The sequence below is a fragment of the Parambassis ranga genome, chromosome 20 (assembly GCF_900634625.1).
Source record: "Parambassis ranga chromosome 20, fParRan2.1, whole genome shotgun sequence".
In the NCBI taxonomy this organism is placed as follows: Eukaryota; Metazoa; Chordata; class Actinopteri; family Ambassidae; genus Parambassis; species Parambassis ranga.
This window is the reverse complement of record NC_041040.1, coordinates 14696683-14709187: the sequence shown is the minus strand read 5'-3', so window position 1 is coordinate 14709187 and position 12505 is coordinate 14696683. Positions and strand designations below refer to the sequence as shown.

The 12505-nt window shown below is 41.7% G+C and overlaps 1 protein-coding gene across 4 annotated transcripts in view; it reads right to left on the bottom strand.

Moving 5' to 3' along the window:
• slc4a2b (solute carrier family 4 member 2b) overlaps positions 1–11737 on the bottom strand; it is a 33805-nt gene extending 22068 nt beyond the window's left edge. Inside the window, exons 1-3 of one of the 4 annotated variants that reach the window (XM_028432273.1) lie at positions 11718–11737; positions 5142–5220; positions 709–881 (exon numbers count right to left, since the gene is read on the bottom strand). In XM_028432273.1, the coding sequence (XP_028288074.1) occupies positions 709–768 (60 nt within the window). In that variant the 5' untranslated portion in view covers positions 769–881; positions 5142–5220; positions 11718–11737. Of the gene's footprint in view, positions 1–708; positions 882–5141; positions 5412–11717 lie in introns of those variants that run through there. The other 3 variants (XM_028432274.1, XM_028432272.1, XM_028432275.1) reach the window with 3 other exon arrangements.
• Positions 11738–12505: the final 768 nt, after the last annotated feature.

Genomic DNA, 12505 nt, shown 5'->3' with positions numbered 1-12505 from the left:
AATCAAACATAATAACTCCTGGAATCCATCAACCCTCACTAACTGAAGAAATCTATCAACATGAGGGTACTCATGGTTGGATTTTTCCTCTTGGCTTGTGATATTTGCTGCTTAACCATGAGATGAACATGTTGAGCACCTCTGGAGCCCGGGAATGCTGCTTTCTTTGGCTCCTGACCAGTTGACCCTGAGGGCTTATCTTTATCATATCAATCCCACAGGCAGCCATGCTATTGGTGTTTTTATTATTATGTGCCAATTTTGATTTATTGTTTTGTGCAGTGGCAGTTGCTCCGACACAGAGAGGAAGGGGACGGTTTTTGTTTGTGGGACTCCAGTAATGAAGGGTTTTAAACAGATCTTCAACGTTTCAAGCTATTCTGAAGGTTTTTATTTTTGCAGTTTGAACTGCTGTATGCTGGCAGGAAACTGAATGTGACTACACACAGCACTGGAGGGAGCAGCACTGTCCAAAATATACACCCCAGTGCCAGAGAGGACAGAGGAAGCTGATGCAGCATAAAACCAGTACAAGGAGAACGTGAACTGAAACAGAGGCAATGTTTGGAGCCACAGTCTGAAGTATGAGCGACCTCACCTGAGCAGCATTTAATCAGGTTTGCCACAAGAGCCACCAATGCTGTCTCGTGTGGCAGATGACAGGGTGGACTGAGGCCTCTTTCTATGTATGTGGTCATGCAGACTTACGCCATGAATTACCGATGCCACAGTGCCTGGGATCTGGTTGGGAGCGTTGGGGTTACTCATGGCTCTTCAGTGAAAGTCGCTGCTGGAGAGGTGCTGGGAAGCTGGTTTGGATTGGTGCGGCTTTAGCCCTTCTCTTTCTCACTGGGACTCAGACAGCTTTTGGGCAGCATAACCTGGAGACAGAGAGGCATCGAGGAGTTAGTCTACATGGACCTGGGGTGGGGGAAAAATCTCTTTTAGTCCAGTAAGTAGGAGGGCTGTAAAGCTTCAGCACAGGGGATCTGAACTGAAACTATAGGTACTGATTTCCAGCTTGGACTGAAAACCTTAACCTTCAATCATAAGATATTACAGTCGGAATGTGGTAATAAATGTACTGATAGGGCAGTAAAATTACATGTGCAATTTGTACGTTTAAAAAAAAAAAAGGCCAAGAATTCCTGACAAGCAAGTGATGAATTTCAAGTACATGCCAGACAGGTCATCACCAAGTGTCTGCTGATGTTTATGGTTCACAGACGTCAGACAATCATTACCTACGAAGAACCCAAATATTAAACATTATCTGCCTTCACTGTCCTAATACTGTCTGTTCTAGGAGTAATCAACTGATTTCAGGATTTCCTGGAAGTTCCTGAAGTCCTTTTGAGTTCTTTCTTCAGAAGCACAATGGCTAACTACAACTGTCTCTTTATAATGTACCAGTGTGTACACTTGCAGGCAACAAAAGCAGAAGTGTACATAACAAACAGTGTTTTCGAACAAACAGTGACACACAGCAGCTTTCTGTGATTCTTCATTTAAAGCCTTGCAGCACTGTCCAAATGCAATTGAAGGTCATTAAACATCAGTCCGATAAAAGCCTGATAAGACGTCGCTACTGTGCAGAGGACCCTTTGATAAATCCACTATATGGCATGTTCATATTCACAGGGATCAAATTTAAGCACGATTCAGACAGGCAGTACGGCTTCACAAAAGAAGGGCTGAAAGTGTCAAAAACTAAGAGTTCTTACTTTTGTTTTATCATGAATTAAATACTGTTAAATATTAAGTGGGTTCCGAACTGTTGGTCAGTATAAACAACACATTAGAGCTTCAGGAAATGTGAAATACATTAAGTGAGGGAAATGGTGTCTGATTAATCTATAATCAAAGTAATTGTTGATAATTAACTGTAACCATATTGGTGGGTTGCCAAGATTATGCACTAGTTAAACTAGGGATGCATTATATTGAATTACTGCTGACATCAGACACACAGATGGTGTAACTGCTCTGAGCTGTGTGCCAATCACAACATTCACATACGTCTCCACCTAACTGTACTGAATACTGATATAATGATGCCTATACTGTGGACACAGTGAATATAGAACCTTTCTGCCAGTATTTCCATCTTATTGGCCAAAACCTGCTCATATCGATGTCTTCCAGATGATATAATGTATCCCTGAGTTTACCTACAGAGTCCTGAAAAATGTCATAAATGTCTCACAAGGGACAAAAAGTAAAGGAGGCCTTTTTGTCTGAGATCATGTTCTGCCATGGCCAGCTTGACTTTTTACAGCAGCTATCAAAGACACGATAAGCCTCCCTAAGTCTTGAACACAATCATATCAATGACCTTGTTGACAGCAAGTAAATTCATAGAGGCATGCTACAATAAAGTGCAATCAATGACAAGAGATTGTGTTCAGATCTGGACAGCATGAACTTGGATTAAATTACAGTAAATTACAGTTTGAGATGTTCCAATCAGTGCGTTAATGGTGATAAAGAGTCTCTCTGGGTAAATTTGAAGATTACTTTCTCAGTAAATCTAGACCCCAGCACTGTGGAAGAGGCAGGGCTGGCTACACAGGGATAAAGTTACAGAACCCTGGGATCCTGGGCAAAAACCATGGGAACCAGCTTATCTACCTCAGGGCACGTTGGTAATAATACTGTTAGGATAACAATAATGATCAAAACAATAATAAGATTTAATAAAAACCACGGCCTGCAATCAGGTACAATCAGTCTGTCAGAGGACTGAATAAAAGGGAACAAGCCGTCCCTTGTGTAATGACTGCACTGACCACAAGGACGTGGATGAGTGCTGACAGTGCAGGAGGAAGTGAGGACAGGGTGCTCTGTCTGTGTGTCCTGGAAGAAGCTCATCAGAGTCTTCCAGGAGCCTGGAAATGTTCCTAAAAGACGATGAGTGTGGATGTATTTTCCAACTTATTCCATGCTAGATTTAGCCACTGCCTCAAATGTGCACACATAAGGCTTTGGGAACACTATCCTTCTGGGAGGAAGTAGGTATGAAAACAGGAAGAGGAGAACTGCAACAGACTGAGGCCTGTCAGGAGGAGCTGTAAACTTCCAAAAAACTGAAACAGCCCACTTTGGCAGCTATTTTTTTTTTAGCATCTCTGACATCACACTTAAAAAAATGTATGTATGTGTGCAGTGATCAAACCTATAACTCATCTGGGTTAATGTAAAATTTCTGAATGTTTACCTGTGACATTATAAATTAACCTGGCAGAACAAGATGTTCCTGTCATTTCATCTGTCCCTCCCACAGAGCGTGCAGAGTACAGTAGGTTACGTATGTGAGGATGGTCCTACAACAGATGCTAAGCCCCCCCCCCCCCCAAGACTGCTGATCGTGTCAGTCTGGGATTACATGAAGAAAATGAAGGCACTCACAAAGTCTAGTACAACCCGACCTACCACAGAAAAACCTGGATGAACTCTGAGCAAGAGCATCGACATTAAGAGAACTGATGGAGATTTTAATGCGGAAAATATTTGTGATTTACTACAAAGACTGTGGAAAATAAATGATAAATTAAAACAAGTCATGGCCTTAAATCTGACCTGTAATATCAAGAAAAATGCTCTCTGAAGCAGGGGATTTACAGTAAAATAGCGATGACTCTCAGGAAATATTCATTTATCTGAGTATCAGCTATATTTTGACCTTTTCCCATGTACCTCTAGAGCCCAGTTTGACATTTTTTTTATCAAGATCTATGATGCACTTGGTGGTGCCTCATTTCTCAATAAGAGTGTGAATGAACCTGACAAAGTCTTTTTGGTATGATGTAAATTTCCAATGTAGAAGAAAATGCTTGCACACAAGATACAAGGAGGATAAAGTAAATGAAGACACACTTTGACATGTTTAACATGTTTTCCCTGAGTAAAGAAAATATAAAAATGAAAAATCTGGTATGCTCAAACATTCACTTTTTTCTGTTAGCAAAATATGCATCCAAAAAAATGCAAATTCTGCACTTTAACATCTTTCACTTTCATCCTGTGGTCTTTTGCATTAAAGACAGAAAAATCCTCTCCTGTGCCTGGCATAATAATGACATTAAGGGAAAGAAGAGAGACAGTCAGACGACTGGACTGAGGTTATATGAGCCAGACTCACGACACAACCCCACATGCATCTTAAACCGGTCAGGGCCCGGCTTCAGTCGGCCACTTTTGGCACGTGTATGTTGACCGCAGACGGCATGCTCGTATACAAATTCTATCAAAAAGGCATAATTAAAGAACAGCTCAATAAAAAAATGCAGAAACTGCCAATAAAACATGCCTGTGACCAGAAATAGAAGGATGATCACAATGTCCAAACCTCAAGTGAGGACAATGACAGGGAAGAAAGGAGAAGTTTAGGGTTTCATTAAAGAACACAGTGTAAGGGGACAAAAAAAGGCAGAGAGGGATTCATTTGAATTGGTTCGGCAGACACATTGTTTTCCATCAAACACTTGTCTCCTGTGATAGGGCCAAGATAATTTGTGGCCTTAGTATTGTATCTTACACAATAACACACTAACATGGTCATTTTTTGGTCGATTTAACTTCATTATCACATGTTAAAAACATGTTTAAATAATACAAGTTATTAACAGGGAGAGAAACCTTAAATAACCCCCACATTAAGGACAAGGACACTTGAGAAAATGACTTTTTAGCTATAAATGGTCAATTCTGAATCCACCCCATCATTTATAGAGCCATCTCTTCCCAAAACAGTTCTCTAACTTTGGATTTATAGTACTTGAAGAACATGTTTGTGCTACCAAAAGTTGGCAGAACACAGCTTATTTGAGGCTTATTTTTCCTGCTGTGTAACCTGTGGTGCAGGATTTGTTTACAGTTAGTCACAAATCACTTTGGCTCGGGCCTGATTCAGCTCCACTCTCAACTTAAATCACCTGAATTTTAAAATGCAACACTGACGGATAAATCAAGCGAAGTTTGATTAAGCTTGACCTCACACCTGATTAAGGACTAGCCTGTTTAAAGAATGAATGAATAGGCCATAAAATAAACAAAGCAGTAAAAATGTGACAAATAAAACAACCTTAAAACATCAAAACTGACAAAGAAACATGTAAAAAAAACAAGAGACTGAATCATACCTTTGTGTGCTTACTGCAGAGAAGCCACCGCAGACATTGTAATGCAATTCTGAACTCTGCTGTCAAGAGAGACCCAGAGCTGGTCAGAGTGCAGAGAGAAAGCAAACAGAGAAGGAGAAAGCAGAGATAGGGAGACAAAAGAAACAAGAGTTAGAGATGTGGAGCCAGGGTCTCGTTCGATCATGTGCTGCTTTCCAAGTCGTCGAGCCAAGTGCTCTCTCAGATCGACATGCACGGACTGATAACAGCAGCCTTCCTCCTCAGGATTATGTTTCCTCCTCCAGCCTGCTGACAAGTAGCCATGTGACTCCAGGACCCATTCAACACTGAGTCAGAGGCTGCTGCTCAGACACACACACATCTATCTGTGTGTCTGACACACACACACCACTGCAGGAAGTGGAAATTCAACCCTAACAATCAATATCCATCTTAAATGAACCATAACAGAGGATTCACATGTTCTAAAACTTTTTGGTTCTGACTCAACATAACTGGCTGTCGGTGACCAGCTGTTGACCTCTAATGTAGCCAAACTATAATTTCCCATGACTTAACCATTTATGTTTAAGAAGCTACAGAAATTTCATCCTAAATTCAAAAGAACTGGGCTTAAAGGGAAGAACTATGTGTTTTTTTATTTACCTTTCTCTTTCAAATTGTTTCACAACTCAGTGAGCTAAATCTTCACAAATCTAGATGCCTCAGCTCAAGGACATTTACCAGTGATGTCATGGGGCGTCCTCCATCTTTATATACAGACTGTGATCAAGATAAAGAGCAGTACACCTGCTAAACCTCACCCTGTAAACACACCGCTGAGTCTATTCAGACAAAATCTTGACCTGACAGTAGTACTACGTGCAACATGAGGAGGATTTAGCCTCTGGAGAGCGTGACCATCTGTAGAAACACAAAAGCAAGAGATACTATGGACCAGTCTGCTGTGCTGACCAACTGACCACCGTGCCAAGCTGCCACTAACATGATCAAAACCGAATGTTTTCAGTCACATGCAAATTAAGCCCACAATTATATCCCTTTCTCAAGAGTGACATGAAGTCAACAGGTGACCAGTCAGCTAAGAATAGGTGTTTAACATTAAAAGTCGAGGGCAACATGAAAGTGAGAACCACAAAAGCCTGGTTTACCACATACAGACTGTGGGACACAGACTGAGTCACTGTACACTGGCTTTCTTTTATATGTTGGGTAACTTCTCATGAAGAGCGCTGCAGCTTAGCCAACAGGCTTCTGCAACAAGGTAAATAAGTCATCGATTATGTGAAACCAGCCATGCCAGCAATTTTAAGTTCTCTTTTAAAATAAAAACACAACAGATCATGTTTTTTGGGTGATTGTTTATAAATGTGCACAGGATGTTTATTCATTTGTGTGTACATAAAATGAGTGGGAAAGCCATGACATATTCCCCGATATGACTTGAATTATGACTTTTGATCATATAAATGGAGCCCAATCGCTTCCAATACACAGCACACAGGAAAACAGCACTGGTCATGTCATGAAGGAATCAATACTATTACACAATTAATCCCACCTAAAGTCATAAAAGCCAGGAGATTAATTGTGTTTTGCAGCAAGCAAAGAACAACCCTGTGATCTAAACGAGTTGCTTACACAGTCACAAAATAATCAAGCGCTGCATTCCACATCAGCTTATATGAGCCTAAGGGCTAAAGAAATACTCAACCTCAGTAGAAGGAGTGAGTGTGTAAGTGTGTGTGTGTTTGTGTTATAATTGTTTGTCCCCAGGGATGTAGTCTCACTCACGGAGTCACATGCATGTCTTGCGGGGAAAAGAATAACAGTTAAAGCCAAAAGCAGCTAAAAGCAAAGTCTACTTCAAAGTCTGGGGCTTCCCTAAATCCCCGTGTGCATTAACCACTGTGGTCATAGCTATATAAAGGTGTGACTTCATCTGTGCCAGGACAACTTTTCCTTAAACGTGACCAACACTGCAGGTCCAAAGGTTTTGTCTAAACATGTGTAAACGAGGTGAAAATGAAGCACTCTGTACTTCATCCAAACCTTCTTGTGTCAATTACAAAGCATGTTTTCTCTGCCGAAAAATAGGAACACATAAAAATAACATTCACCCAGAATTCTAACACAATAACATCCCGCCTTCAGTTTTTTTAGCTTTTATCTGAAGTGTTAACACATTTCGGAAATTCTCCCTCCAAGCTTCCTGTCATTATTCTCCCAATTCAAGTCTAAATCAAGCTTCCTAGGTTGTATTTCTAGACTTAAGAAAAACACAATGAAGTAGTACAGCTGAGGCCAAAATTTTTACTTGCAAGAAACAACATCATGTCAGCCGTCTGAAAACGGAAGCCTTGAAAGCCAAAGCACAGGCAATAAAACCTAAACTCACCTTGCTCTGTTGATTCTTGTGCACAGCCTACTAATGCACAGACTGACCTCGATGTAGCTGTAACCCTCTGACAGCTGCCCTGTCTGTGGACCTCTGTGAGGACTTGCCGTTGGTGTGTGTTGATAGCTTCGCCTCTGTTGCCTCTTGAGTGTTTCAGCCTGAAATAGCTCAGCAGTTTAGAAGTCACTCAGCCACCTCCAAAGCTTTTCAACACGCAGACGTCTCAACCTCTTCACAGCCCAGTGGTCAACACCACCTTCACTCAGGGTTTAGCGAGGTCTAACACTTCAGCATGATTGTGCTCGTTATGTGCACACACACACACACACACACACAGTGAGACTGGAACAGGTCCAGTCTCACACAGCCAGCAGCTGCTCCCAGTCAATCTATGGCCATCTTTATCTCACTCTTTGTCCCATCAGAGGCTTCAGGCAGCAGAGGCTGTGCTCGCGTACTAAGACAGCACCTGTCTGCGGGGTGGCGAGGGATTTTAGAGGCAGCCGCTTACATAATGCCTGCCTATTGTCCTCTCCTCCAGAAAAGAAAAACCAATCACCACTGAACTGAAGCATTTTTCAAGAGAATATTTCAGCTCTTGTATCCCACATGCACATGGAAACTGATGGAAACTTCTTCATCGAGTCCCATATCTTTGGAAGTGTGAGACTTAATCTGCAAAAGAGCATCCAGAATGAAAATTGTCAGCTTATTTGCATTAGTCAAATGTCTGGGGAACCTTTAAGGCCCGCACAGAACACAGTGACATCAAGAACTCTCAGGATCAACTCACGTCACCTGTGTCAGGGCCCAAAGGTTCCTCAAAGGTCACACTCAATGATCAGCTCAGTAGCGCTGAGTGCAAATCCTGTTAGTGGAAAGCTACAGCTGACAGTACACAAGCTCATTTGAGTCATGATCATTACAAATATTGATATGTGCTGCTATTATCAGTTTACAGTTTTGTGCTATCACTCTCAAAGATCCCCTTTCAGACAGTAATGAAAGACTGAATTCTCATAAGAATTGAATTGCAGTGAACAGTGAGGGACATGACAGTGCACAACTGGAGAAAAGATCGTCATTTTCAATCTCTGCCAGACACGTTTCTCAGAGTCATCGTAGACCGGTTCTGTCCAGGTCCAGTACTGCAAGGGTGTGGCTATTTTTTGGCATCCTGAGCTGGTCAGGTTGCACCAACAGCACAAAGGATAAAGCTGAGCTCTCACAGAAACACTGCAATTGTGAAGCTCTAAACTGGTGCATTTGTAATAACTGTATACTCTCAAGACTCAGACATGGGCGGGAATAAAATATCCCCTGGGCTCCCAGAACCAAAACAAAGGCCTAAAATCTTGGTCAAATACAAATCACCCATTTATTCATTCTTCTGAGAAACAACTTAATGTGATTACATTTGTGTAGCTGGAAACACAACCTGAGAAAGCTCTGCTCATAAAGCACTGAGAGATGGGATGAAATTTAAACTTACATGGGGGGAGATGACAATAGCAAAGACGCAGCAGGAACGATGCCAAAGCAGGCCTTACACACTTCAGAATTAGACGCTCCAAAGACACTGCAGACGGCTTAATGGGGTTTAATGTGAGAGGACAGCAGTCCAAACGATGCATACTGCCAGAGCACTTAATTGTAATTAAACATAGAAGGACGCAGCAGAGAACAGCAAGCAATCTCCCAGACAAAAATAGTAGTGTTTAAGTCAATTAAGATGGATTTCTTTTAAGATTTATGTGTTTAGAGACCAAATAGTGGGTCTGTTTATCTGTGCAGGGGGAAGGTAAAATAAACACCAAAAGCCACAAGCTTATGATACAAAAACGCTCATTATCTGCCTCTTTTCCTTCCTTCTCTTCTGCATGACCAAGCAATTTAGAACAGGAATGTGGAGATGCTCTGCTCTACAGTTTGGCCTTTTTTTTGTTGTTTCATTAAAACAAATCACTTTGCAATAAGTCTGTTTGACATTTTCCACCGAGGCGAAGGAAAACAAATAAAAGCTGAGACTGTGAGCACAGAGATAAGATGGATCTATCTGATGTGTTCAAGCACTGCACAGTACTATGCGACAAAATGAAGCTGAGCCACTCTGGAATTTCATCTTGTTGTTGCCTCCCGCAAAGATCGCATAAGGTCAGAAACATTTTCACAGTCTTATGGGTCCTTATAGAGCTCAGGTTGTGTATGGTAAAAACATAACAATGGTTTCTCTTAGATTTAGAAGTCTTAAGGAAGATATATTTAAATAATCTGGTCAAATGTTTCCTCTGATAACCTGGGGTGCACATGGAGGTGATAGTGTTGACTCAGCAGAAGAGACACATCCTTCCTCCATCCTGCCTGAGGGCATGTCCTGACATCTATTAGGGAAACAATTTTAGAACCATGCGGTACCCAAACTGGGGAGTGGAGACCGGAAGGGATCCTATGAGGGGACCTTGAATGGATCCAAAGCACAGATAAACTGTCACTAATTATTCAAATTATCAGAGAGATGAGGCTGTAATTCATCAGTGTTTCCTATAATACATCCCTTTAGCAGCTGAATGTTTGGATTTGACTGAACTAAGTAACCTTTTTGTCAGTTTGTCATCAGAGGATTCTTGTTTCTTTGTTTTCCCTCATGGTAAATCTGATTTAAAGCTATTTTAACAGCAGATAAATTGCTCTTGTCAGGAAACTCCCAACAGGAACTAATAATATTAACTATGGCTCCATTCCAGCAGTTAGTGTAAGGCAGAGACTATGACATCATGTCTGGTCATGTGCAGCCATGGCCTTAGATCAATAATAAAGTTGTGTAAAAAAACGTAGATGATTATGAATCTTATACTCAAAGCATCAGCTCTTGATGAGACTAAAAAAACTTTTGACTCTTTTAAGCAATGACATCACTAAGAACTGACAATATTTCCTCAATCAGCCAGGAAAATGATCAAATCTTTGAGCATCACCCCTGGAAACACTTCAAAAGTGCATGTGTTATTGAACTTTGTGGCTCTAGTCCAACTAAAACATCTTTATCTCTAAATCATACTTTGTGCCTTTTATATTGTACACTGAAGGTGTTAATTGAAATGTCTGTGATCCACCACTGGCCAGCTGAGCAGCTACACTTCTTTAACAAGAAAACCATTAATGTAAAAAAACCTTCGATTACTAAAGTATATTCTATTCTATTGAAATGTATCATTAGAGCTAACTAGACAAGCAGAGTGGCACAGTGGAAGCGTGCTGGGCCCATAACCCAGAGGTCGATGGATCGAAACCATCCTCTGCTAAAAAGCTGGGCAGCAGTGGCTCAGTGGTAGAGCAGGGTTGTCCAAGGTTGGTGGTTCAATCCCAACTCCTCCCTAAATCCTTGTTGTGTGTCCTTGGATGATGACCACCAGTATGTGTCAGTCACACTCACATGCTGCCATCCCCTCCTCGGCCAGCAGTGGTCCTCAGATCACCTCATTAACCCTAATTTTTTAAAATGTATATACTGTGAGCAGATTATCTAGATTAACACAAATCACCTACAATATTGATTGGTTACATTCCTGTTGTCACTGTCCCAGGCTGTCGTATGCTCTTCCCAAACTAGCAAACTTATCAGTGGCAGACCTGTAGCTATGACACCCTGTGACCTGAGAACCAGACAGGCTGTTCAGCGCTGCCGGTGAACAGCGAATGAATGAGCAAAGCGGAACACGCCCCTACTCTCCACAAAGCTTCTTATTCAAGAAGATAAGAGGACAAGCTGAGCTCATAGGTGTACATCAGCATGACCAGCGTGGCCGCGGGCAGGAGGAGAAGCCGCTAGCCTGCTAAGGTGAAGAACTTCCACAGCATCTCGGCTACATTCTCACGGGTCCGCGTGAAGAAGCTTATATGCACGACTCCTTTCTCCGGTTTTACGTTAACTAGTTACCAAGCTGCAATAACAAAGCAAATGCATCCAGCAGCAGCTGCAGCAGCAGCCGCGGACACTTGCCTGCATGTGTGGCAGATAGTAGCTGTCAAAGCCGCGTCTCTTCACAGGAGAACATGTCAACAGTCAGGACCGGTCAACGACATTCAAAATAACCCCGCTTCAAGTCAAAAACGTGTTTTCATCCACTCAAACTGAGCGAGGCTCACAGTCACACACAGATTAAGGCTTATTTACTCACCGGTGCCTGGTACTCGACTCTACTCTCACTGAATGACTTGCTGAACCGGCGTCAAGCGACAACATCAAAAATGGCTCCTCTTCCGGTTGGAGCTTCAAAATAAAATAACTCCAGATTTAATCAACGCATTTACCGCAATAATAATATAAATATACCATTTCACAAAAGAGAAGGTATAGTAGTACATTTTAAAATATTACATCACCGCCTGACAGGCGTCCAGATTCTTTAGAAACCCCGTGAGTGGCTTTATTTTGAAGATACTCTAAAGGGATGCTGGGAGCATTTCTGTCACTTTGACTTAAGTAGAAGTTGTTGCGCATGCGTAAACGCTGATTCATATTTCTGAAGGCCTGAGGGCGTCGTTCCGTTATGATGCCTCTCTTGACCTCCAGTATTTATATAGAAACATTAGTTTGGTCGCAGACATGCACTTTAAAACATGATGACATCAGGATAACCATAGATTACGATGTGTTTACATTTTTTGCCTTAGAACTCGGTTTATCCAGCCAGACCGCGGTTACTCTGCACGTCTGCCACCATGTTTCTTAATTAGTGTAAATAGTAAGCTGTTCCACTGGCCTCCACCTGACACCATGTTGGGATGTACTTGTTAGTTTGATTCTTCTTCTTCTTCTTCTTCTTTATTCTTCCGTACGTTTTTTGGCGCAGCGTATCTTCAGCATACATTGACCGATTTCAGCCATTCAAAATGTTCATCTCACAGAGGACATTCCGGGTCCATTTCCAGGTTTTTTTCAAAAAAAAATTATAGTTTTTCAAAT